This window comes from Daktulosphaira vitifoliae, unplaced genomic scaffold (genome assembly GCF_025091365.1).
Source record: "Daktulosphaira vitifoliae isolate Bord-2020 unplaced genomic scaffold, ASM2509136v1 Scaffold_4, whole genome shotgun sequence".
In the NCBI taxonomy this organism is placed as follows: domain Eukaryota; kingdom Metazoa; phylum Arthropoda; class Insecta; order Hemiptera; family Phylloxeridae; genus Daktulosphaira; species Daktulosphaira vitifoliae.
The window spans coordinates 42187799-42214073 of record NW_026099575.1 but is presented as its reverse complement, the minus strand read 5'-3'; the positions used below and the strand labels follow the sequence as shown (position 1 = coordinate 42214073).

The 26275-nt window shown below is 29.1% G+C and overlaps 2 protein-coding genes across 5 annotated transcripts in view; both read right to left on the bottom strand.

Moving 5' to 3' along the window:
- Positions 1–2946: 2946 nt before the first annotated feature.
- The window catches only part of LOC126905655 (uncharacterized), a 106836-nt gene continuing 83507 nt past the window's right edge, over positions 2947–26275 (bottom strand). Inside the window, exons 1-6 of one of the 3 annotated variants that reach the window (XM_050685590.1) lie at positions 12606–12717; positions 12411–12543; positions 7637–7713; positions 7427–7564; positions 3270–3351; positions 2951–3203 (exon numbers count right to left, since the gene is read on the bottom strand). In XM_050685590.1, the coding sequence (XP_050541547.1) occupies positions 3127–3203; positions 3270–3351; positions 7427–7564; positions 7637–7713; positions 12411–12543; positions 12606–12662 (564 nt within the window). In that variant the 5' untranslated portion in view covers positions 12663–12717 and the 3' untranslated portion in view covers positions 2951–3126. Of the gene's footprint in view, positions 3204–3269; positions 3352–7426; positions 7565–7636; positions 7714–12410; positions 12544–12605; positions 12718–26275 lie in introns of those variants that run through there. The other 2 variants (XM_050685591.1, XM_050685589.1) reach the window with 2 other exon arrangements.
- On the bottom strand, positions 19435–24135 carry LOC126905654 (uncharacterized). 2 transcript variants are annotated; one of them, XM_050685586.1, is made up of 6 exons: positions 24002–24135; positions 23806–23944; positions 21088–21161; positions 20874–21014; positions 20266–20344; positions 19435–20201 (listed from the first exon to the last, which is right to left on the bottom strand). In XM_050685586.1, exons 1-6 carry the CDS (start codon positions 24056–24058, stop codon positions 20044–20046), a joined length of 648 nt encoding a protein of 215 aa, XP_050541543.1. In that variant the 5' UTR covers positions 24059–24135; the 3' UTR covers positions 19435–20043. The 2 variants fall into 2 exon arrangements, with proteins under 2 accessions (XP_050541543.1, XP_050541544.1); XM_050685587.1 differs by lacking the exon at positions 23806–23944 and having other exon boundaries at positions 24002–24131.

Here is a 26275-nt window from a genome sequence, read left to right as displayed (position 1 = left end):
ATTACATAGCTAATAATGGGTACGACTAGTAAAGTTGTATGTACCCTACGCCTGTGTTACATACCCACTCTTTATTATTATAAATCTTATAGCTCTTTGTTAATAACTTGCGCATATGTGGGTTGCCTGCTATACCTAATTTATGCAGGTCTATATTGCAGGGAGTGCTTGCTTTCCAGCACGTCTTTGTACGTCGCTTTGCGCCTAGATAAATTGTACATACAGTATAATCTCAAGAGACTCACTGATCCGTCAAAAAATAGTCGTAGTGTAGATTATCTAAGATCATGGCCGTAAAATTAATCGTCAGATCTGTGATGTTCGCAGTAAAAGTAGTGGTACGTGTTGTGTGGCCGTCTGCGAGTCTAACCACGTGTGTGGGTCCTTTGTGCTCAATTCCATATTTATGGTCTAATTGCTATAATTACGCTTGTGAGTCAAGTAATGTCACCAGAAAGCTGTTGTTAAATTCAAGTTTCACCGTGGAAGTTGTAATTTTACGCGGCCGTATTTGTTTGACAAAACTCGGATGGTTTATGGTTCGAACGGGGAGCCTGTGAACGGTTTTTCCATCGGCAATGTCAATCGAAATAACTCGGAGCAAATGGAATTTGAAGGAAATCTAGCTGACACTTATATGGAAAGTAAAATAATAAAGTAAAAATCAAGTCAGCAATGGTTTTATCACCTTAAACAAATGTTACATCGGTTAAGATCCTTACCGGGGAGCCAGATAATACGACTAACGTCGCAATAATGTAGTCGACACTGGTTTTGACGGTAGACCCGTGCGCACGTTAATTATTAACGAGCAACGACAGATTATTTTAAAAATAACCGAAAACACGAACACAATTAATTAAATTCTTCGCATAATATCTCGACACTTTCGCTGGCATCGACGACGCGATGTCCAACATGATCCTCGAACGTCAAAAAGTTAGCTGCGTTGATGACAATGGTGCGGATGGTTCGTCGAGTTCGGTCGTGCGACAATGTCCGGAGCCGGTGGAGTACATCCTCACCGTTGTCACTTTGACAGCAGGAAGAAGACTCGTATTATTTGCGACGGGTCGTCGTCGGTTGTGCGGCACTTGCTGGACCAACTACCAAGTACTTATAGAATGTCAAAGGCTGATAAAGGTGGGGTGGGTCGGGGGTGCCGTGTATCGTGAAGTGACTCGGGTCAGTATTTACCCTAATGTTGTGTTATCGACTCTTCAACATTTTTTATAAGAAATGGCTATTTCAAAATTTTAAGAAAATTAAAAATTATCTACATTTATATGAATCTGAAATAATTTTTATTTTAAAGTTAAAGTTTTATTTTTTAAATATATGTTATGTTAAAACTAGAATATCATTCGAATTTTAGAAAATTGTGCAAACTTTATCATTTTTCAATACTATTATTTTTCCTGTTGACAAAAAATTTAAAAATAAAGCAGGCTTTAAAAACATTTATGTCAATATATATAATTTAGACAATTCATTTAGATTAATATTATAATTTCAATAACGAACTAAAACAATAATTTATACAATTTTTTTAAATTTTCTTCAAATTGAAGAAAAGAGTTATAGAAAAACTTTGTCTCGGATTTAAATAAAAAATATGATTTTTGAAATTATTGACTCAATCTAATTAAAGAATCAATCTCATAATAAGTAATAAAGTTTTAGTAAAAGTTCATTGAAATTGTAGTTGGTATTAAGTAAGATAAATATTTTTCACTAAATAAAAATGATTTCTGATCAATAACATGGGGAGACGATGTAGTATGTATATTACACTTATGTAGTTCAGTCGGAAATTAATAATTAAGAATAAGGTACCTGAATTGTCGAGGTGTCTTCTACCCGTTGCTGAAGGATATAATAACTCAATTTTATCTTATTGTAATGTGAATAATAGAATATTCTGTTATAACACCTTTTCTTTTTTTTGAACTATTGCTTATGCAATTGTCATAAAAAAAAAAAAAAAATTTAGATTAACCCGCGTGTTTCTTTTCAATTAAATAATTGATAAATATACTGAGTGACTCATTAAGTATAATATACTCATTTTCTTGAAAACAGTTGAATATTTTTAATTTATTAAAAGAAAATATTGTTTGATTCAATATATATAACTTTATAATAATATAATATGTATATTAATAATTTGTTTTCATCCAATCAGGTGATAATTAGATCAACCTTTCGATAGAGTCGACTAAATCTAATTTTCGGTGAGAGTAGATTCAAATAAATTTAATTTGGGTTGTTTTGAATCATAGATGAACAAAATCGATCTAATGAGAGCTGAGCAATCTTATAGATAAATACAATAAAACATTGTATTATGGATAAACTAATACATTCTCGGCTTCAAATAAGTAATGTTGGTAAGTGTTCATAATGCTTAAACTGCCTGATAATTTTTTACCTCCTAGAATATTTTTTATTGACATACCTGGATCTGATAATAACAGCGTACTTTACAAAAAATTTACATTAAATTTTAAAATTAATTTTTAATATCAGTTTCATATTTTATTTAAATACTCTAATAAACAATAAAAAATATGTATATTTCTGTTTTATATGTATTACTCACCAAAGTGAACAAGTAAATGTTTGAAAATGAGAAATTTTTTCATTTTATAATATTTTTGTATTTAAAATGTTTAATTTAAAATACTTTATTTTTTTAAATGACATAACTGTTTTGCAATACAATATTTTTATTCAAAGTTCGTTAACAATAAATTTTACAATTTTACAAATCCTAGATCTAGTATAAAAAGAACGAATCAATCAAAATTGGTATTTTTGGATTATTAGTCTATTTTAATAAAGATATAACTTTTTATGTAACATTTATTGTATTGGAAGGAAATTTTTGTTTTTAAGAAAAATAAAAATATTTCATTAACTTCAATGAAAAATGAATATTTAATATTACACTTTTAAAAAATAAGAATTCAGTTGATACGCTTCTTTAATTGTAAATCCTCAAAATAATAATTAACCAACAAAATGAGAGAAAACTAATAAAAAAGCTAGATATTTATTACAATTGTAAAATATTATGTATAATTAGATAATCTTTATGAGGAAAATTTTCAATTTCACCATATTCTATGGTTTTTTACTATGTGTTTTCCAGACCGATAGTACTTTCAATATTACATCACCCAAGTCGTTATAATAAAGACCTAAAAAATACAAAAACATAATAGAAAAAATCCATTTTTTTTTTTTTAAATTTGTTAAATAATTACTGTTATATATGTTATATTTATTTTTCAAATTAGAGATAATTATCTGGATTTTTTTTTCGTCAACTTTTTCATCTTTTTTTGTCTAAAGTAAGCAAAATAGTTAATCATACATCTTATAAAATCACAAATTATAATTTTACACTTACAAAGAAGCATGTATTTATAGTGAGAAAGAGCAAGTAAAACACTTGCTAACACAAGTAAAGCATTGTATTCAACTAATACAAGTAATCCTTGTATTCAATTATTTAGATATCTTTTTAATAGGAGTTTGTTAGACGTTGAAGTAAACTTAGAAATGTTTCTTCGTAGATAAGACTTTGATAAATTTAGAACAACAACTTTTATTAAACTTTTGGGCTTATCAACAATATCAAACAAATATGATTTAGTGAGGATACATTTAACAAATCGTAGAACTAGTATAAAAAGAACGTATCAATCAAAATTGGTATTTTTGGATTATTAGTCTATTTTAATAAAGATATAAAATTTTTTTTATGTGAAATTATGTAACATTAATTATATTGGAAGGAAATTTTTGTTTTTAAGGACGCGTTCATGAGTTATTGGCATACAGAAAAATCGTTATTTTTCGTCAAAATTTGATGAAAATCAAACGCTCGTAGCGGCATGAGTTTTGGTGGAATCTCGGATTTTCGGATTTTTGGCGCTTACTTAACACGTACAGAACGCCGTGGTATGATTGCGAATCGTAAAAAAAATCGTTTTCATGTCGTAAAGTGTCGCAAGACTTTCGGGCAGCGCACCCTGTCGTCTCGAGCGCATGAAAAAAAAAAAGGTTATACAATGGTGAAAAATTAACGGATTTTCATTATATCTCAGGAATGTCATTGGGCGAGTCTGATGAAAATTTCAAACTTCAAGTCGTAAAACGCTGGCGTAAGCGAACGTTTTTCTCGAAGACGGTCGAAATTTTAAAAGGCTCGCGGTTGGGCGGCAAACATTTTCGGACCTTCACCAATCATTTTTCTTGAGTCTAATGACCGAGTACTTTCGTTGAAAAAAAAAATTTTGAAAATCCAAGCACGCTAAGTAATTTTTCTAGAAAAGCGTTTTTTTTCTTGTTCTATTATATAATAAGATAACACGGCCCTCGGGGATTGACAGCCAGTTATAGCGAGTGTACCGGAAATCGTGTGAAAAAAAGAGGCAAGGTACGGGTTAAGAACCCGTGACCCAAGGCGACTTATAGACAAACCTTACCACTAGGCCACCGCGCACTCATCATTAGGTCCCGATACACTTTCATTTAGGTTGATAACGGTGATGTGTGGCTGAGGGAAACAGGGTACCGTGTCATTTATTATATTTATTAACAATTTTATTGTTTGATTTTCGATTACAAGTAATTCAATTACTGTATTATGACACGACTTACGTTGAAATTATGTAGTCGACACTGGTTTTGATGGTAGAGACTAGGCGTTAAGTATTCAACAACAGCATGTTATTTATAAACAATCAAACCGAAAAAACGAAACACAGTTAATAATTATTTTCGCACAATAACGCGGCACTTTCGCTGGCGTCGGCGACGCAGTGTCTTCAAGCATCAAAAAGTTAGCAGCCTTGACAGAAACAGTGCGGATCGGTTCGTTGAGTCCGGTCGTACAGCGTATATCCTCGACGTTGTCACCTTGACAACGGGAAGAAGACTCTCTCTATCATTTGCAATGGGTCGTCGTCAACCGTGCGGCACTTGCTGGACTTTGTACCGTAGCGTAAGACACGCGGTATTGATCAGTCAAATACTCATAGCAGAGTGACTACTGATAAAGGTACACGAATCGCGGGGAATCGTGTATCACGAAGCGATACGGGACCGAGTCAGTTAAAAGTAATATATCTAAAATCATTGTAATTAGAAAATCAATTTTTTACAAACTGTAATCATGACTATTATTCTTTAACTCATATTTTGTAACCATTTATTTTTAATTTGTTCAAAAATTAAACAAATAATAGAGATAAATGAAATCTAATTAGACTTTAATAAGTTCTAAAGTATTTGTCCGTAAGTTGTTAAGTTATTCGAATAAGAAACTAAGCGGAAAAGGGAAGAATAAAAGACAGTCAAATGCATTATACATTTTATAAGTAATAAATTGTACTTCCCTTAATATTTTCGTTAACGAAAAAAATAACTTAATTCAAGTTCAAAATATATACATAGTGATTTTTTTATCATAACCCACTCATTTACTTACAGAGTAATAATAATTTAAACATTTTTTTTTTTGGTTATCTTTAGTTGTACATTATTCTTGAATTATTAACTATGTAATACTTTTTAAGTTCATCCCTTATGCCTTATAAGGGTGACAACTTTGTTTTTTTAAATGGGAACACATAATTTGAATGAAATAAAATGTTTGAGATTTTAATTTAATAGTAAATGACATTTGAATTTTTAGTATTACTTTATTTGTTTATTAGATATAAACAATTAAAGTTTCAACTTTTAGAGTTAATATAAAAGTATAACACACAAGGGTTTACAAATACAGGTAGCTAATTGTTTTTTTATAACATCAATTTAGCAAGTATACAGCATTGTTATTATCAATGGTAGTAAGGTACATTGTTGTGAGTTTACAAATACACTAACTGACAATACAAAAAGTATATCTATTGATAGTTATAATTGATAATAAACAATCCGTGACTGTGACAGCAATGTCATAAAAATCTAATTAGCTATCTGTATTTATAATCCCTTGTGTATTATACATGTGTATTGACACTACTTACGTCGCGAAAATGTGGTCGACACAGGTTTTGAGGATAGAGATCCGTGGGCCGTTAATTAAATGAGCGACAACAGATTATTTTAACAAAAATAAAACAAATCGAAAAGATAAACACAGTAATAATAATCTTCGCAGTATTAACTCAAACATTTTAAACTTTAAATGTTTATATCTAATAAACTAATAAAGTTATACTAAAAATTCAAATGCCATTTACTATTGAATTGAAAATCCAAACATTTCATTAAATTAAAAATATGTGTTTCCATTTAAAAAAACAAAGTTGACACCCCTACAAGGCATAAGGAATGAACATAAAAAGTTTTAGATAGTTAATAATTCAAGAATAATGTGTAACTAAAGAAAACCAAAAAAAAAAAAAAAAAAATGTTTAAATTATGTATATTCTGCAAGTAATTAAGTGAGTGGGCTATGATAAGAAAATCACTCTGTATATTACGAAATAAATTTTTTTTCTGTTTATTTAACATAAAAACTTTTATATTTTCTAAAACATAAACAGGACATATTTCTATCCTTTTAATTCTGTTTTCAAATATTTTTTTTTAGAAATTTATTTGTTGCTGCAAAACAAAATTACAATTATTTCTTATGACAGTTTATCAACAAATCGACAAAATGTTGTGTATTTTATATTTTTTTAGATAAACTGATGAATTTAACTAAAACGTTGTAAGTACTGTCGTAAGACAAAAGACAAGTTTTTACCCCGGAGGCAGCTTTCCATAGGTAGCCTCTTATGTACCCACACCACTGTCCCATAAGCTAATAAACAAAGGATCGAATAGTTAAAAAATTAATCGTGAGCGAAATGAGCGGCTTTGTGAAATTATTGGCGTATATTATTAAAGAGTCTTTAGCAATAAGTGATTAAATTTGTAACTTTTAGTTGTTGGCCCTTCTTTATTTTTTTATTACCATAAAAAAATAAATTAAGAAAAATTTTGGTAAAATTGCCCGAACCGTTTCCGTTTTCGAACTCCAGGGTTGAAAACAGTAGAAATAGGATACCTTAACAGGTTTTCTAAATTTATTCGAAAAAGATAAGACTTGTCATAAAAATGTACTGAATTATTATTACAGGAAACGTTATTTTCTATGAACATAATAAATATAATAGTTTTCATAAATCTATTATTTTCCAAAATTAATAGTATAACGTAATTTCGTTACATTATTATTCATACATATTTAGTATTAAAAAGTATTTAAATAATAAACTATTACTAATTTAATTCATTTTTATGCTCATTTATATATTTTAATGGTTATATTCTTAAATACTATTAATATAAAACGGCGCACTCAAAGTTTTCTTCGTATGTAGATAATTACGAATAATTTTAATAAATTTATAATTACCTCGCTAAAATAGCTGAGGAGACAGGTTCCAATCAATTGAACGCATTGACTGATATCAATAAGACCAAAATTGTTCTTGTCTAAATCACGGAATTTATTTGCAATTATATTGAAGTTTTTTTGAGTCAGTTTTACTACCTGAAGAATGTAAAATAATTCATTAAATGAAACAAATAAAAAAAAACTAAATTAATATGAATGTCATTTTACATTTTTCGCATCATCACCACACTTTTCAACATTAACTAAAAATTTCAGTAACTTGTAAAGCCTTATTTGTACTCGATCTATAAAATATTAGTACCTTAAATAGAATATGATAAAAATGTTGCACAATTTTTCTCAACAATTTAAAAAACATAAAACATTTTTCCAAATAAATATTTTGGTCAAAACTTATTTAGTTCAATTTTGTTATCACGTATTTAACCCTTATGCAGGCGCGTACCTATTTATAACGTTTACAGTCGCGTGGGGGTCTATTAGACCCCATTTATAAAAAAAGTATAAATTATGTATAAAAAAGTTCCTTTTTTTTAATTCAAAGACATTATTTGTTACCATATGATATATAAATATGGATAACAATTAAAAAATAAATAAATTACAAAATTATGTGCATTACTAAAAATTATATTACGAAAAAAAAAAAAAATTAATTTTCAAAATTTCATTAAAAAATTTTGGTTTGTAAAAAAATTATTTTAACTGCAAAGTCTTATTTTTAAGACGGCAAAAAAAAAACTTTTACTTTTACAAAATGTATTTTTATTAATTTTTCTTGTATTTCTTTGAGCTCAAACATGGCTTATATTTACTAGTTTTATGTGTATTTACATTTACATAATCATTTTTCTGAATTGAATTTTTTTATTATTAATATTACAATACAATTTAATTATTATAATACATGTAGGGTCAGGAGGGGTAAATGTGAATAGTGGTAATTGTAAATGAGGTACCGATAATCAATGTGTCCACATTGCGACGGGATGTATTTATTACATGTTTAGTTCATATTTATTCCGTATCATCAAGTAGTGGAAATTTTCAATAGATTATTTATTTTTAAAACTTAATTGCACAGACGGTGGCAGATCCACATAATCTCAATTCCACAATATTATATCGATTATAACATTGAATTTACGATAAAACGATATTTTAAAAAAATACAAGTCCAAAAAAAAATTATAATGTTCATAGTCGCATGGGGGTCAATATGACCCATTTCAACTTTGATGGATATTTTAAGTCATACATTTTTTTTTCGAAGGTACTTATTTATGAAAATCTATTCAATATTACTATAAAAACTATCTTTTANCTATTCAATATTACTATAAAAACTATCTTTTAAATTTAAATCTATGTACACCTTTTATGCAATATAATACATCCGTTTTTATTTATGTGAGAGTATGCTAGACCCCCACGCGACTGTTTAAGGGTTAAAAAAAAAAAATTTAAGGAGTTAACTTCATAAAAATAATTTGACGAGTACCGCGTTTCCCTCACCACACATCGCGTTATCAACCTATATGGAAATGTATCATGATCTGAATCAGAATTACACAATAGCCTAATGATAAGTGTCGGCAAACATAGAGGCAGGTAGTCCGGACCGGTTGACCAACTGCCTAGCGTGACAGAAGGGATCGGTGCTACCTGCCGGATTGGGAGGGTATGAGGGTTGCCTGTAGTCTCAACAACAGCCAGTGTTTAAGAACCAAGCAAAGGAAGAAGGACGTAGCAGTTATTCTTTTCTATATTCCATATTTATTTATTTGTTGTTGTTTTTTTTTTATTAGTTATTTTTCTTAATAAAGCGATTTATTTTGTGTTTGATCATTCACTATAAGTAAGTTTGTTATTTTATTGCATAGAATAAATATGTCTACCATAGACAAGTTTATAAATATCACAATAGTATTGATAGTAATATTAAGAGCAATTCTAAATACAATACTAACTGCATGAGTCCACCTGCGTGCAGCTACTTTAGGCATAATTCACGTAATCGAAAATGAGTGATTAAAGGATGGTGTCGTCACCTCGCGGGGTACCTTAACTATATTTTAATTATTTCCGTTTCAGGGGCGTCATTTGGGGAGGGTCAGGTTGTGCAACCGCACCCCTTAATTTAAAAACAGTCCCAATTGGCCTGCGCATTAATAATGCGACAATTTTTTATACATCAATTAAAATTTCAAAAATATTGTATTTATTTATTTATAAATTTAACGGGCTCAGCCTTTTTTACAATATCAGATTATTTAACAATTTCATAAAATAATATCAGTATAAATACAATTCACAACGATTCAATAGAATATTTTAAATAATATATTTAAAAAAATTACCGTTATAAAGTACAAAATAAGAAAAAGGAAATGGTTAACAAGATAACATATATGGACCCATATTGGCACTATTTAAAATTCTTCTAATCGTCTCATTTTGTAAGTAATTTGTTGAACTAATTTGGATGAAGAAAGGAAAATGGGAACGAGAATTTCTCTAAGGAACTTTAAAATTAATTAAGTGCGAAAGATACATCGAGTCAATAATATTATCCAGCAATTCATTTAAAACTTAATACCTACAGCAATTCTGCGATCCGCCAAAGACATCAAATTAAGTTTGCTTGCCACTGGAGAATAATTATGAGGATCATGCTGGATACCCAAAACAAATCCAACATGCCTCAAAAATCTCCGTTGCACCCTTTCAATCCAATGAAGAATGAGGATTCCAAACAATAGAACTATATTCACTAATTGGCCGGACCAATGAAGAATATAAAATTCTTAAGGAAGAATTTAGTTTTAATTTAGCTGCTAATCTAATTACAAACCCGAACTTTTTAAACGCTTTACAGCACACCATTTCTATATGAGATTCAGGGTCCAATGTTTTACTGAAATTTATTATTATGGTTCAATAAACAAATATTCTAGTAACAATTAATTAAGTAAACAATAAATATATTATACTAAACTATTGATATGCATACCGGACGCAAGATTTTGATATTGATATTGATGATCGTAATAGTTTTAGCTTCGATGCGAATCTGAGAAGGTATTTTTTAAACTTTTTTTACCTTTATATATGTATATATACTTAAAAGTATTAACTTAACTATGATGTGTTTTTTTTTTGTGTCTGTCATTACTTTTTCCATACTACTGTATATTTTCTTTATCTTTAAATATCGGCTCCACAATACTATTCTCCCATTAATTTGAAATTTTCTCTTCTAATAAGATTTTATTAAAAAGATTCTTCAACCTCCTTATGCCAATATCACCTAATATTTTCCATACTTCTACTGAAACTTCATCTGGCCCTACTGCTTTATTCTTTTTCATTGATACCACAGTCTCCTATAACTCTTTCTCACTAATTAAATCTTCTAGTCCCTCATTTCACATTAAGTATAATTATAGATATATTTTGATTTTTTTACGTCCTTAAAGTTAAGAAAAGTGACTTAAAATTTATGAAAACTTGAAAATTTGTATAAAAAGTAGAACTTTTTCAACTTAACTTTTGAAAATGTTCCGGGAATACAACCTTTTTTAAATATATGTGTAAAATAAAGCTTGTTTTATGTACTAAAGTTTCAAAAAAAAAAAAATTTGCAACAACCCCACTGTGTGCTGGGTTGGTTTTTTTTTATTACTTAAGTAGGTATATCTATCTTTATGTGGCCTGATAAAATTTCAAAATGGCCTACATGAAATCTTGCACATCCAAAAAAAAATCTGAAATGACGGCCCTGTTCCGTTTTACAGTCATCGTTGTCGGCTCACTGCGGTGATCGATTGACGTCTAGGGTACTTGTACAAGGCGGTACTCTACTGTTATGTGCCATGGGTACTCTGCAGATACCACAACATGTTAAGGGCTATTTACACAATATTCACAGATTGAGCTACACTCGTGCAGTTAGGTTATAACGACATTTCACATATTTTACACATGTGAGAGTATCACACTTTGGTTATAATATTTTATAATTACAGTCCATTCACGATTATTAACAATAAGCTAAGTCTCTAAGATGCTTTACGTTGTATGTTCTAATCTTGTACCGTGTGAGGCACGTTTTCATCATTTTCACATGATTTTCGATACACTTTTAATGATTGACCATCAATACTCGGTGGGTTGGGTTTTAAAACTCTATTACTTACTATTAATTTAAAAAATAATATTACATAAAATATATCTGATTTAAATGTTATTCTTGTACCAACTGATCTCAAAATTTATAACAAAATCGCGTAAATATTTTTTACATATTTTGAAAAAAATTATACTATCATTAGTGCTAATTCCATAATAAACATATTTTAGGAACAACGTTATCTATTAGTGTTGCTTTCACCTAGTCGATTGATGAATATGTGTCAATCGACTAGGTGAAAAAATGAATACAATTTTCTAGTAATTTTTGTATCTACTGAGTTATGAAATGTTTTATATATTTTTAATATTAAATAAATATTAATAATTAATATCTTATTTTGTAAAACACAAAATTTTTTTTTGTGTTTTCGTTAACATTTAGTATTTAATGTTTTATTTTTTTAAATAAAATATTAAAGTTGTATATTTTAATTAAAATTTCATTTTAACATCTATAAATTCTTTAAGTTTCGTAGAAATTATAATAATTGGTATTATAATTACTATAAATTTGCATCAGTTTTAACTATTTATTACCATAAATAAAGAAAAACAATTTTTTTATACCAAAATATATTAATCAAAGCTTCTTTTTTTTACTAAATAAAAAAAAAGACAGAAGTGGTCAGGTTTGTATAAGAAGTGCTAAAAATAATGATTCATCATAATTAATAATAAACACATTCAACTATTATATCTAAAGGTATAAAGTATTTTTACTGATGGATATATAAAAATATCTTGGTAAAAATAATTGAAGCTAAAAATTAAACCAATTATAAATTACCTTTATTGTTATAATCGTTGTATATCTCTTTTATACCATTTTCCTTTAAAATACTTTTAATGAATTCAAGATCTGTGTAATCGTATATCAACCTTTGATAATATTTTATTTGGATCTCATTAAGTCCCTTGCTCTTTAAATATTTCAATATAATAATTAATAAAAATAAAAATCAATAAATTAATAATTATTTACTTCTGTATTGTTAAAAAAACCTACTAAACAAAAAATAAATACAGTTTTTAAATACATGACAATAAATTTTCTATTTAAGAAACCAAAAATTTAAAAAATAACTATTTAAATGTTTAAGTTTTATCTAAATAACTTAACGTATGTTTTGCAATTTATACTAAAATAGTGTAAATAGAATTATTTATTTCAAAATCATGTTATTTACAAAAAAGAAAAAGTATAGATTATAATATATTTAACATTATCACTGTCACACTTTAAAAGAATCATTTTTAATATCATATAATTAAACAATAAAGTTTATTGTAATAAAAATTATTTCTAAGGGTGAATTTTAGAAGTAATATTAAATACTTTGTTTGTTATATTGTTTACCACATTTGTGTTCTGGACTTAAATGTTGGTTTATAAATTCAAAATCTCAGAAAACTGTAATCGATAGTTGGATACAATATAAATTATTAAAATTATAACAGAAGTTTAAAATATATACTGACAATAAAATTCGCGTGTCAAATTTTTCTTGATAACTACCGTAATAAATAATTTATGGCCAATCATAACATATTATTGCCGTTACGTTGGCAGCAATAATACCTGATTGACTACCACCTTCATTAAAAAACAAAATCAATGATGAATTTTTACTTGACTTCTAAATCTTTAAATAAATGCGAAACCAAAACGGTTGATCGGATAAAAAAAATTGCAAGAACAATGTTATTTGTAGTTCTTTTTTTTTATCGTATTATAAAGTTAAAAATAAGGATTCCTTTTTAAGAAAATTATAAATAAGGATTTTTGTTCCTAGTGAGACGAAAAAAATTATTTAACTACAAAATTATTGTAGAGTTTTTTGAATCTGACATTTTTTTTGCTACAAAATTTTAAAACTTTCAAAAATTTCTGAGTAAAATGTCTTACGACATTTAATCATATGTATAGTAAAAATATACAAAGTAATCGGTTTATCATAAACAACTCCATTACTCTCAAAATAAATACAATATTAGAAAATCAAATTTTGATTTCTTTTATTTACATATATTTTTTGATTTATCAGTTAATAATTACTATTTAGAATCATCCCAAATAACTTACAGTGAATTTATTTTTTTTAACGGGAACATTCATATTTAACTACCTTATAAAATGTGTAATAATCAACTTATGAAATTTAGTGGTGGATAACAACTTTTGAACCAGTATTATGAAGTTTTTAAAAATTTAGACTATTTATAGATTATAGGGTTAGTTAAATATAAAAAAAATAATTTTTTGAAACGAATTTTCTTTTTTTGTTCATCTTTTAAAGCTGTGAGAGTACGTGAGTATTATAAATTATAATTATAATTCCTATAGGAACTCACAATTGCTCGAGGAAATATTTAACGTTACTACCCCGCTTGTCCTTTTGTTTAAATCTACAAGTGATAATATATTAAAAAATATTATTCAAAACTAGGTGCTTATTATTTCATCTATTTATGAAGCACTCAAATGCGTCATTGGTGTTGTTTGATGATAAATAATCANCGTCATTGGTGACAGATTTATTTTATTATAATTTTTATTTCATTATTGTTCATCAATAAAATTGTATTTCTCCCGAATTATGATAAATAGTTATGTATATTATTTATAGAAAAAAATGTATTCACTAATATTAAAAACTTATACCTTTTTAAAAAATAAAGCATAAGTTTGAGAGGTGACTGCTTTGGCCACGCAACGGATTGTGGAGTCGCCACCCTCATGGCTCCCTTGCAAAAGTAAATCGGGTCGCCAACCACTTAGGCGAGGGTCTTGATCATAAGAAGAAACAAAACCCGGACCATAAGTGGATTTAAAAAAAATAATAAGAAAACCAATAATATTAAATAAAATAATGTACACTTTGATGAAACAAAGTGGATTAAAAAAAAATTATATATACATATACTAAAATNTGCTTTGGCCACGCAACGGATTGTGGAGTCGCCACCCTCATGGCTCCCTTGCAAAAGTAAATGGGGTCGCCAACCACTTAGGCGAGGGTCTTGATCATAAGAAGAAACAAAACCCGGACTATAAGTGGATTTAAAAAAAATAATAAGAAAACCAATAATATTAAATAAAATAATGTACACTTTGATGAAACAAAGTGGATTAAAAAAAAATTATATATACATATACTAAAATATAAAGTGTTGTTGTAGACTATAGTACGCTGATACCTTGTAAATAAAACAGAATATGTTTATTTGATGTCACCAGTGGTGGACATACTTTAGTATGTCGAAGACCGTTACCTTAAAACTAAAGAAAATGATNGTCACTAGCTTGAAAATCATCTTTTTGATCTTTGTGTGCGATTCTTTTGTAAAAATACTTGGCTTTCTCTTTCAAAATTTCGCCGGAAATAGGTGTGTGTCGATTACGTTCTTGCAAAAACCATAAATACAAGGCATCTTCAACTTCAGGAAACTCGCCAGTTTTTAATGTTTTGCGCTTTATTTTCAAACTTTCGTTATTTTTGAAAAAAGATTTTATTTTTTCGCTATTTTTTCTTATATCGTGTATTGTAGCACGGCCTACTCCAAATTCGTTCGCAAGGTTTACTAATTTGTCACCATTTTCTAATTTATTTAAAATTTCTAGTTTCTCGACCAAGGTTAAAGTAGTATGTTTTCGTTTTTGTTGTTGCGACATGTTAATACGTAAGTGATACAACACAATATCAAACCGATACACAATGAACACGCACAACACTTCAACGTTAACTGAATAAAAATAAAATATCGAATAGGTTTATCAGGATTTAATCTGTTATTACTTAGTTTTATCTAAGAGTTTATGGCTTACGATAGTAAATTTATAAATAAATACATACAGGTTTAAAGAGCCGGATTACTGGACGTACCGGATTATCGAACGGCCGGATTACCGAGATTCTACTGTATGTTTATTTGATGTCACCAGTGGTGGACATACTTTAGTATGTCGAAGACAGTTACCTTAAAACTAAAGAAAATGATTTAAAGGGAAAAAAAATAAGATACACGTGAATATTGAAGATATTCACGCAATAAAAAGATTTTTGTTGATTAAGAAAATTAAGAGGACTTTATTAAATTATTAGTTAAGTTAATAGTGGACAAAACCCGAAGGCAAAAACCACTCTGCAAATGAAGGGACAAAAGAGAAAAAAAAACAATTATTAAGACAAAAAAAAATTTTAACCTACAACTTTTAAATATTACACATGAAGTGTCTTCCGCATCGGAACAAGTCCGTGTACTCCGGGCGCGGCGGATAATTTCTGTAATCTGGCCGGCCGGACCGTACTTGGGCACTGCGTGAATAATATGTATTAAATATACATGACACACCACTGACTAATAACCTTATAAATAGCAATGATAAAGTCCATATACAGTTCATAACAAAATAAATTTACAACAGAAAAAGGCTTAAACATTATATTAATTAAAATAAAAAATCAATATACGATATCCAGTCCCGGATGGGACTCATCCTAAGATGGGGATCTCGGCCCCGGAAATGGCCGACGTCTGATTAAATTAGTACATTATTATAATGAACGACACGCACGAAAAATAACAAAAAAATGTTTGCTGTACGCACACAGCCAAAATAACACGACGTTGTTTTAAAGANACCACGACGTTGTTTTTCTAGAAGAAACTCTCTAGAAGAGAGCACAAATTTTTCTTACACACCGGGCGAGACATAATGACGACGACGATTACGTTTGGGTATCGGCTTAACAATTTACAAAATATAAAACGGATAAAAATATGAACAATATTAAAATTATACAGGTATTGACAGTGGTGGCCAGTGTATGTGTCATATAGGGAACGATTATTAAACTGATAAAGAATATTGTGTGTACAGCCCTTCCCGTGGTTGGCGCGTAAACGAAAAATCGGTCGGCTCGTTCTCATATGTATGAGTGCGCGGAATATGTTCGTCTTGCCAACCCGTGCTACAACGGAAGTGTAGCGACGCTTGTCCGTACGACCATCTCAGGTTGCGGGCTTCTTGTGCTTCGATGTCCGCGAGGCGCTCGTGTAATGTTGCGTCGTGTCGCTCCCGATGGACCGAATGTAACGCGATGCGCGTCCGATCGTCGACTATCGTTTCGTTCGACGTTAACTTGACGAATAGTCGGTTGGACAGCAACGTGTGGGGACGGCAGCATATTTTGACTGATTCACTCCAGCATGTTTGAAATCTGTCGCTGTTCCATTGACATACGCGAGAGCGACCTTTCTAATTCAGTCATCCGTGCCTCGATCCGCGCGTTATTCGAAATGTCGCGAATGTTCTGTCGGATCGCCCCGACTTGTTCTGCCGCGTGCGTTATCGAGCGAGCAACGTATACGTAATTTCCCCCGGTTGATCGACATCAGACTCGTCATCTGATGTGTGTAGCGCGAGGTTCACCGGATGTTCCTCCGGTAATGTTGCTACGCCGGGCCGCTGATTATTCGCGTCGAGTTCACAGATACGGTCCGTGGAGTTGTATAAAACCCCTACTTCGGGTTCGCGGACCGGAATTTCGCTATCGAGTGGCGTACGGCGCGGTAAAATTTCGGTAGCTGGATTCCTCCCTTCACTACGTATGTTTTCCTCTAGCATAATTAGCATGTTGGGTTTCGTCGCGTAGCACGGTAGCTGTCTAAAAACGCATTCGCGACGTAATTCAGCGCAATTCATTTGTGCTAATGATTTCCCCGACATATTGACCGTGAATACTATGTTTATTTACAAACCCTAATAATCAAATGTATGCTACGTTAATAGCGGAGATAAACAATATCTCCGTTTACGGTCAAATTTGCTACTGCTGTAGGAAACAAGTGTTATTATTATTGCTATTGTTGTTATAAAGTACCGCGATAAGATGGTACGGGGCCGCCGTATATGATATAGCAGCGAGTGGACAATAATAATAACGGTTACCTGGAAATCGGCCGCTTTGACAAGGTCAGACGAAAATATACTAATTTTATTTACCAAAAGACTGTAACTATCGGCCGGAAATTCACTATTTGTCGATATCAATAAGGTCTTTATAACAAACTTTGTAACCAACACTTTTCAATGACAATACTTACGGTGGATTATATTAGATAAACTGCTCTAACTTTATATTTATAAAAAAAAAATTTTCCCAGNTAGATAAACTGCTCTAACTTTATATTTATAAAAAAAAAATTTTCCCAGAGACCACGCTAAATCTACTTCGGCTAACAAGTAACTGTGAATAACCCAGGTAAAAATTCACTGCTGTCACCAGTGAAATCCGTTCAAATAACTATATGAACAATAAAATTTTTAAGGGAGACTTCACCGTTCCAAGTTAAAACTAAAATCTAATATAATAAGAAATAAAACTGAATCGGCTCAAAGCCTATTACCTTTACTTCATTCGGCCGGTTTGAATTCCTGTTCGGGGAGCCAGTTGTCGCGTATCCAGTATACGGTTAAGCGTGTACAAAATGTACCGATAAATAAATATTAATATATATATATATATATATAGCTCTAGCGGGTACTAAATAAATAACACCAACACTTATGTCGCAGCACAATTGCAGGCTGAGAGTATCCGCACAAGGTGCTGGAAAAAGGCCACAGTAACAGACGTCGAAAAACGTTATAGAAACGAGCCAAAAGGCTGAAGAAAAAATAACACAGAACAGACGGGGCAACCAGTTAAGATATACGTCGGAAACGCAACAGAACGCAATATCCGTTTCATATTCGGCGGCAGCCTTATCTCGGTGTCAAAGGCGGGGAGAAANCGGCAGCCTTATTTCGGTGTCAAGGGCGGGGAGACAACCGATTGTCATATTAATAGCTGGACGGCTGATATCGAGAGAGACATGGGTGAGCGCCAGCCTAGCGCAAAGGGCGGTGCCGTGTCAATCATCAACCGCTAAAGAGGGTTGAAAGTGATGATAAAACCACCAGAGCCATGAGAGCGAGAGCACTTTTACGAGAAAAAAATGGATTTTTATATGCCGGATGAAGTAACCAGCGATCTTTTACGTCAACTGCCTACACTTTACCAAGAGGTAATTTGGCATAGTCCCTTATGTATGGCGGGTACACGCGCAGAAGATATTTCCAAGATGTAGTTTCCTATCTTACGGACTATATATTTGAAAATGAACTCTACCTGGACTACTAGCTCTAGAACTGGCTTGTCGACGGACTTCAAAAATACTCTTCTTATACGTTTAGTACTACTCTGTACCTCAAATGCCTACACTTTACCGAGAGGTAATTTGGCAGAGTTCCTTATGACTGGCGAGTTCACAGGTATAAAGTACTACTACTAAAACTAATTAATAATAATCACAAATTATGCTTCTTCATTCAAGGCTGTTCATAAATGAAGGGTACCATAAGCTTTATTATGAATATACGATAATGTATAAGGCTATTATGCCTATATAAGTAAAATTACGCTTTTTCACTGTTTTAGGCTCATTTGAGGCTGTCCAGAAATAAAGGGCACAATAATATTTAAAACCTTGATATAAAAATAGAAATTATATTTATTTGTCGTGATGGCATTAGGTGATAATAAAAATAAATAAAACTTGTTCCTGGGTAAAATATTAATAAATCATCTAAAACAATGTGTCACCCCTTAGGATGATATATATAAAAAAAAAATTAAGTCACAGGGACAAAATATTTACTTATACTGACGCAGATTCCATGTAAGAGAATATTGACCATCAACCGCTAAAGAGGGATGAGTGTGATAATAGAGCCCCCAGAGCCACGAGAGCGAGAGCACTNGATTCCATGTAAGAGAATATTGACCATCAACCGCTAAAGAGGGATGAGTGTGATAATAGAGCCCCCAGAGCCACGAGAGCGATAGCACTTTTACGAGAAAAAAATGGCTTTTTATACGCCGGATAAAGTAAGCCAGCGATCTCTATTGAAATTCCTAAGATGTTGGATAATTATTTGTGTTTGGTTAATTGTGATAGAAAACCTGGCGTGGGCGTATTAATGAATTGTAGGGGACTGGTTTGAAACATGTGTTGATAAATAGTTATTTTCATTACCCTAAAAGGGAAACATTCCTTAGATGATTCTTGCTTTATTCATATATATGTGATATTTAGTACATGTGTTAATATATATACTACATATAATAGTTATCGCATATCATAAACGCTACAATTAGTTACTTGTATTTATAGTGCTGGTTATTTAATACACGTATATAATCTCGAAAAATCGAAATTTTATAGTGGTGTTGCCTATGAGCAGCACAGAGTCCACAATATAAATACAACTAGATTTAGATTTAGAACTTAAAGCAATAATTATAATTTAATACAATAAATGAGTAAATTTAGATATTAAAAATTTGATAATTTTAGAATATTTCAAGTTTTAGCTAAATATTGTGAGTGTCTAAAGATGAATTGATATTTTGATACATAGCATTCCAGTAAAAAACACCATCTTCAAGTTTTCCAAAAGCGGTATTTTTTAATTGCGTCCTTTGAAATAAGACTCTGAATAATATTTCAGCTAAATTGAAGATCAAAGTAGCTAAAAGAAATACAATAATATTAAAGAAAAAAAAGATTTTTTCAATAGTTTGTTAAATAATTACAGTCATTATTAATATATTTCTTAAAATTAAGCAGAGCTTCATTGCTACTTTCATCGTCAATTTTATTCAATGTCTCAGTCTAAAGTACACAAAATAATTTATAGTAATACGTTTAAGTACAAGAGTAAATTCACAGCTAGTGGCAGTCAAATGGGTCAGAATCAGGGTTATAGTTGAATAGTGGGGTTCTAAATTAATATAATTATATGCTACCATAATGTAACGTGTTACTATTTTTTCTTAAAAATTATACATAAAAAAATTCAAAACTCTTTAGTATACATTAGTTTGAATAAGAATATCAATTAAATAAATGTTTCAATTCATAATTTATTTTTTGTCATAACTAGGGTAAAATTAAATAAATTGATTATCCATATAAGTTGACGTTAACTTTAATTTTCTGGTAATGAGGATTAATAAAAATCGAGAAACAAAATATATAATTATTACAGAGAATTACTAAATTGTTTGTTTATAATTCTACTGAATATACTTCTATTAATTCAATAATTAATTTTTCAAAATCACTCTGAACTATTATTTTTGTATTAGAAGGACAAACATTTTGAGCGATGTAACTTCTATGTAAATAAATTTATAATTACGCTTCCAATAAGATTATTGTAGCCAATCAAATCAATCAATGTATGGCATTGACTCTTATCGATTACACCTTCTCCTTTATTGTCAACCTTAAGGAATTCAATTGAGATTTTTTCAACGTCAATTTCATTCAGTTTCTCTACCTACACAATGTAAAATAATTTACTTATTAATTCATATAAAACAAATATTAAACTAATTAATCTATTATTTTACCTCTTCGGAATCGCCACGCTTGTCAATTTCAACTAAAAAACTCAGAATCTTGTTGACTCTTACGTGGAATGGATCTATAAAATATTAATTCCTTAAATAAAGGGTGACCAAAATTTCATGTTAAATATTTTTCCTCGAAAATGAATGAAAATATAAAAAGATGTTCCAGTAAATAGTTTTTATCATAACTTATTACATTCAATTTTGTTAACTTTTAATATTAAAAAATGTTTCTATTAAAGCTATTAAGGAGTTAACTTTGAAAAATCAAATGAATTTATACTATTGTTTTAGTATAATATTTAAAGCAATTTTGTATTATAAATATTAACGTTGAAAAACGTGACTTTAAAAATAATTTTTGAGCTATAACTTTTTAAATTTGAATTAAGATTTAATTTTATATTATAATTTCAGAATATTATACAATTTCAGGTAGACAGTGTAACATATGTAAATTTTTGTTGCTCGGCATTACTTAATGCCGTATAAACAGTATAGATAAAAATCAAGGTATAAAAAATATAGTATAATAATATAAATGAATACCAGTTCTGGGGTAAATATATTGTAAAGACACCAACAATCTTACGGAACGTAGTTAAGCGTAATAATGAAATTGACCCTGTCTACTTCNGGGTAAATATATTGTAAAGACACCAACAATCTTACGGAACGTAGTTAAGCGTAATAATGAAATTGACCCTGTCTACTTTTCTTTTATTTGCTCCAATACAAATTTAATACAAAATAAAATTTAAAAAAATAATTTACATGTATAATATTATACATGATTATTTTCGTCAATTTTTTAAAATAAATATGGATATAGAAGTAAATTAAGTTACTTATAAGTTAATTTGTAAAACATCATCGTACTGTATGTAATGATATACTATTTATAAAATACAGCTTATTATAAAAAAATTAAAAATTATTTGAATTTCATAATTTTTAATTATAATGAAAAATTGTTAATACTTATTAAACAAAATTTGTCGACTTATTAAAGATATCGGATATAATCAATTGAATTAAAAATTTTATTTGAAAAATCAGTAACTTTGAATTAAATCACCATGTTTTGTATTTTTTTGTTGCGCTATGTCATGTAAGTTTGTTTTAAAATCGGCATATATCGTTTGGATACGATTAAGTTGCAGCACAAATTATAGTGTTATACAGGGTGTTAGTAAATGCTATGTCACGAGTAATAGGGTTATATTCATTAGGACCTAAAAATAGCCAAATCGAAAACTAAAATTTCCTATCTCCAAAATTGGGGGTTTTCCGGTTCCCCCACTTTAAATTTTTTTGTAATAAAAAATAAACATCACAATGGTATTTACCACAAAATTCTCATATAAATTGAGTGGTCAATCGATTTTCGCAACTTTCGTGCCCTCCCATGAACTTAGGGTTCAAAGTTGAAAAAAAATTTCACTTTAGTGTGACCTATCAATTTGTATTGAAATTTTACTGGGAGTTCTGTGATGCAGTTTATTTTTAGTTTAAATGATTACATAACGAGAAAAACTGGAAAAAGCCACAGATAATGTGATATTTTTTTAATTTCACAAGTTTATTTTGTCTTTTATTATTTATTCAAACCGATTATAATTTTTATCATTAAAGCTATTATAAAATTATCATTTTTTTCTTTTTAGATCGCCTCCGATTTGCTGATGATGTCCAAAAATAGTCTTGCTGTGTTTTAGTATTTTAATAGCGGGACGATAAACTAGTGGTATTTTTTTCTCGATGTACTGTCTTTTAAATAAAAAAAAAACACTGTTTATAAGATTAGTCTACTTAAATTTTCATAACAAAAGACTTGAAATAAATGGTGGTTTTGAAAATGAAAAAGTTTAAATTTAAATTACATTATTAAGCAAGTGAAGCACATTAAAAATGTTTTACAATACAGGCTATTTGTTTACTTTAGGTTATTCGTTTTTACTGCAATTAATGTATTTTAAAATAAAATTTAAAGTGGGGGAACCGGAAAACCCCCAATTTTGGAGATAGGAAATTTTAGTTTTCGATTTGGCTATTTTTAGGTCCTACTAAATATCACCCTACTACTCGTGATATACCATTTACTAAAACCTTGTACATGTATAGTAGTGTGTATTTGTATGTGTTGGAATGCGACAAACGTTTGCCGTTGCCCGTGGTAAAGATTTTTTGTAATTTATTCTTAATTCTTTTGAAGTGAAAATTATGTTCTTCAATAATCCACCAATTTTTTAAAATTAAACACTAACTACAGATTTTTATCGAAGCGTTTCTTATGGTAGTAATTTTAATCATTGTCAAATATCTATACTATTCCAACTATGTCACGTTCTTACTATGTCGCGACCCCACTGTGCTACCGTTTTTTTTTTTACGTATATCTCAACCAAACCTAGGTCTTATGGCCAGTTAACAATAATTACCAAAATAAATTTGTAACAATTTTAACCAATTATTACTGTGAAAATATACAATTTTTTATTTGTTTTATAACTGTATTTATCATATTATTAAAATGGAAATAAATAAGTTTGGAGCAAATGATAAAACAATTTATTTTCTGTTCAATAAATGAGTATAAAGTTAATATTAATTGAAGGCAACTAATGTAAAAAATATTCAAATATAAAAGCCCTAAGCATATTTTTATAGTTTTTAAAATTGAGTATTTTATATATAATTTTACGAATTGTAAATTACCTTGTCTGTTATAATCTTTGTAGTTCTCTTTGATATCAAATATATTTAAAATTAGTTGTACTGTTTCAGGACTAGCAGTAGTATACCATGACGAAATATTTATAACGTGCCATAATTGACATGCTGTAAGTCCCTTACTCTTTAAAGAGTTATATATTATTTAAAAATGTAAGTAAAAAAATGAATAAATGCTTACCATTGTGCCAGTAAAAAAACATACTAAACAAATGATAAGTATAATTTTTAAATGCATGACAATGATTTTTCTTTTGAAGAATCCAGCGATTTACAAAATAACTATTCAAATTTTTAAATTTCATATAATTAATATTACATATGTTTTTCAATTTATACTAAAATTATTTTTGTAAAATAGTGTAAATATTCTAAAATTATTCTAAAATGATATTATTCATAAAAAAAAATTATTTTTGTGTATTTATCATTAATACTGTTAGACTTCATTACAATTGTTTTTATAATGACATCATCTACATTAAAAATTTTCTATTTAAAATTACGCCACGCCATGTCATCACTCTAGCACAATTTAGTAATTTTTTTCATACACAAGGATAAAAATTCATAAAAGGAGGCGACATCAATGCAAAAAACACACACTGGAGCTGTCGTACGAACAACTCTCGGGGAATAACTCTCAATCTATTTACTCAAACTCAATACTACAAAATTCATACTCCTCCCTCATTTACTTACTGGCCTACCACACTCAGGAAAATACCAGATATTCTTGGTTTTTTTTGTGTCTAAAATACTAAATGGTCTACACACCTTGACAACTTGTAACGCAACAAAAAGTATCTATTTATTTTTGTTGTCTATTTGTATATATACATATTTGTGTTTAGCCAAATGCGTACTTCAACGGCGTTTGTCAGTAAATAATCATGATAAGATGTTGTGATTTGTTTGTACACGTGTGATAGTCAGCTGTGAATATTTTTATATTTTCTAAAGTTCTTTTCAAAAAATTTCATTTGTTTTAATAATTTAATAATTTAATATATCATATTTTATAGATAAAAAATACTTAGATTAAAAAGAATTTTAGGGGGTTATAAAATGATGATATGACATAAATTCAAATATTATTTATTTATTTTTACATGAATTATTTAATAATATGTTGCAAATTTTACTGAATTTCATATAGCATGACTCAGATCTAACTAATAACATATATCTAATATATTAGGAAAAGATGCAGTTTTGGGATTATTATGACCTTTCTCTCTATCACATAGAAATTTTTCCAACACGAGTTACATGTGCATAGTCCTACAGTGTCACCAACATACAAATGTTAGATTTTTCGGGTTTAAATTATAAAACAATTATGTTCGTCAAGGGAAACACGGATGAAAATGGATACATGGATTAAATGGGTCAGCTAGTAATGTATAAGCGTTACAGTTACATCTGAGACACTTTTATACAAAGAAAAAGCCCTTATATGGGCCTTTTTTTACCATAAAGCTAAATTTTGAGTGTATTGATCAATTTTATCTGAATCAATAGAGGATTCTTTAATTTGTTATATTAATTAATACAAATAAATATATGAGTTTAATTTTTGAAATAAGTAAAATTAGAATTAATATCACAGTTTTGAATTTATCATTGTTAAAAATAAAAGTTACCGAAAATTTTTATATTTATGTTAATTATTGATAATTAATAATTATTGGGGTAAGAATTATTTTTTATCAATTGTTTTAGAATTCACATGTCAAATTTTTTCGTCTTTGAATAAAATTTGTGAAATTTGATATGAAGAATATTTAAGTAAATAATCTAGTATTAATGTGAGATGAGTTAAAATAATACTTTCTGTGGTAGAATAGATTGAGCCATAATCTACAAAGGTGTTTATACATTTTTGAATAAGATGTGTATTTCGTATGTTAATAATGAGGCGAAGAGTAGAAACTCAAAGATTATCTCAGAGATAAATCATTAAATGATGATGAGTGAAAATTTTTGTTTTTTAATTGAAAAGTTACTTTTGTAAATNGTGAAAATTGTTGTTTTTTAATTGAAAAGTTACTTTTGTAAATTTTTCTACCCAAATAAGATTTTGTTTCGTAAAATAAAAATTATTTTATTATAAAAATATAAATAATTTGGCTAAATTTCTGAAGGAAATTTCTAATTATATTTCCTAGTTCCCCATCCTACATCTACAACCCTAATTCCTCCGATTATTTTGACCGCCATTAGCTGTTAATTTACTCTTCTACTTAAGCGTATTACAATAAATTATTTTATGTACTTTAGGTAGAACACTGAACAAAAATACCGATGAAAGTAGCAATAAAGCTTTGCTTAATTTTAAGAAAGATATAGATATCTTCAAGTTACAACACTCCAGCCAGCATTTTCAAACCGTGTATGATCATTCGGAGAAAACGTGACGTATCCTTTTATTTTAAACATTATTCCAGGCATA

What these genes read in the sequence shown, in the direction of transcription:
- LOC126905654 (XM_050685586.1), bottom strand. Translation starts at nt 24,058, where the DNA reads ATGCATTTAAAAATTATACTTATCATTTGTTTAGTATGTTTTTTTACT. An exon ending in GTTTTTTTACTGGCACAATG is followed by an intron (nt 23,945 to 24,001) that starts GTAAGCATTTAT and finishes AACTCTTTAAAG; the next exon opens with AGTAAGGGACTTACAGCATG. An exon ending in CAAAGATTATAACAGACAAG is followed by an intron (nt 21,162 to 23,805) that starts GTAATTTACAAT and finishes AATATTTTATAG; the next exon opens with ATCCATTCCACGTAAGAGTC.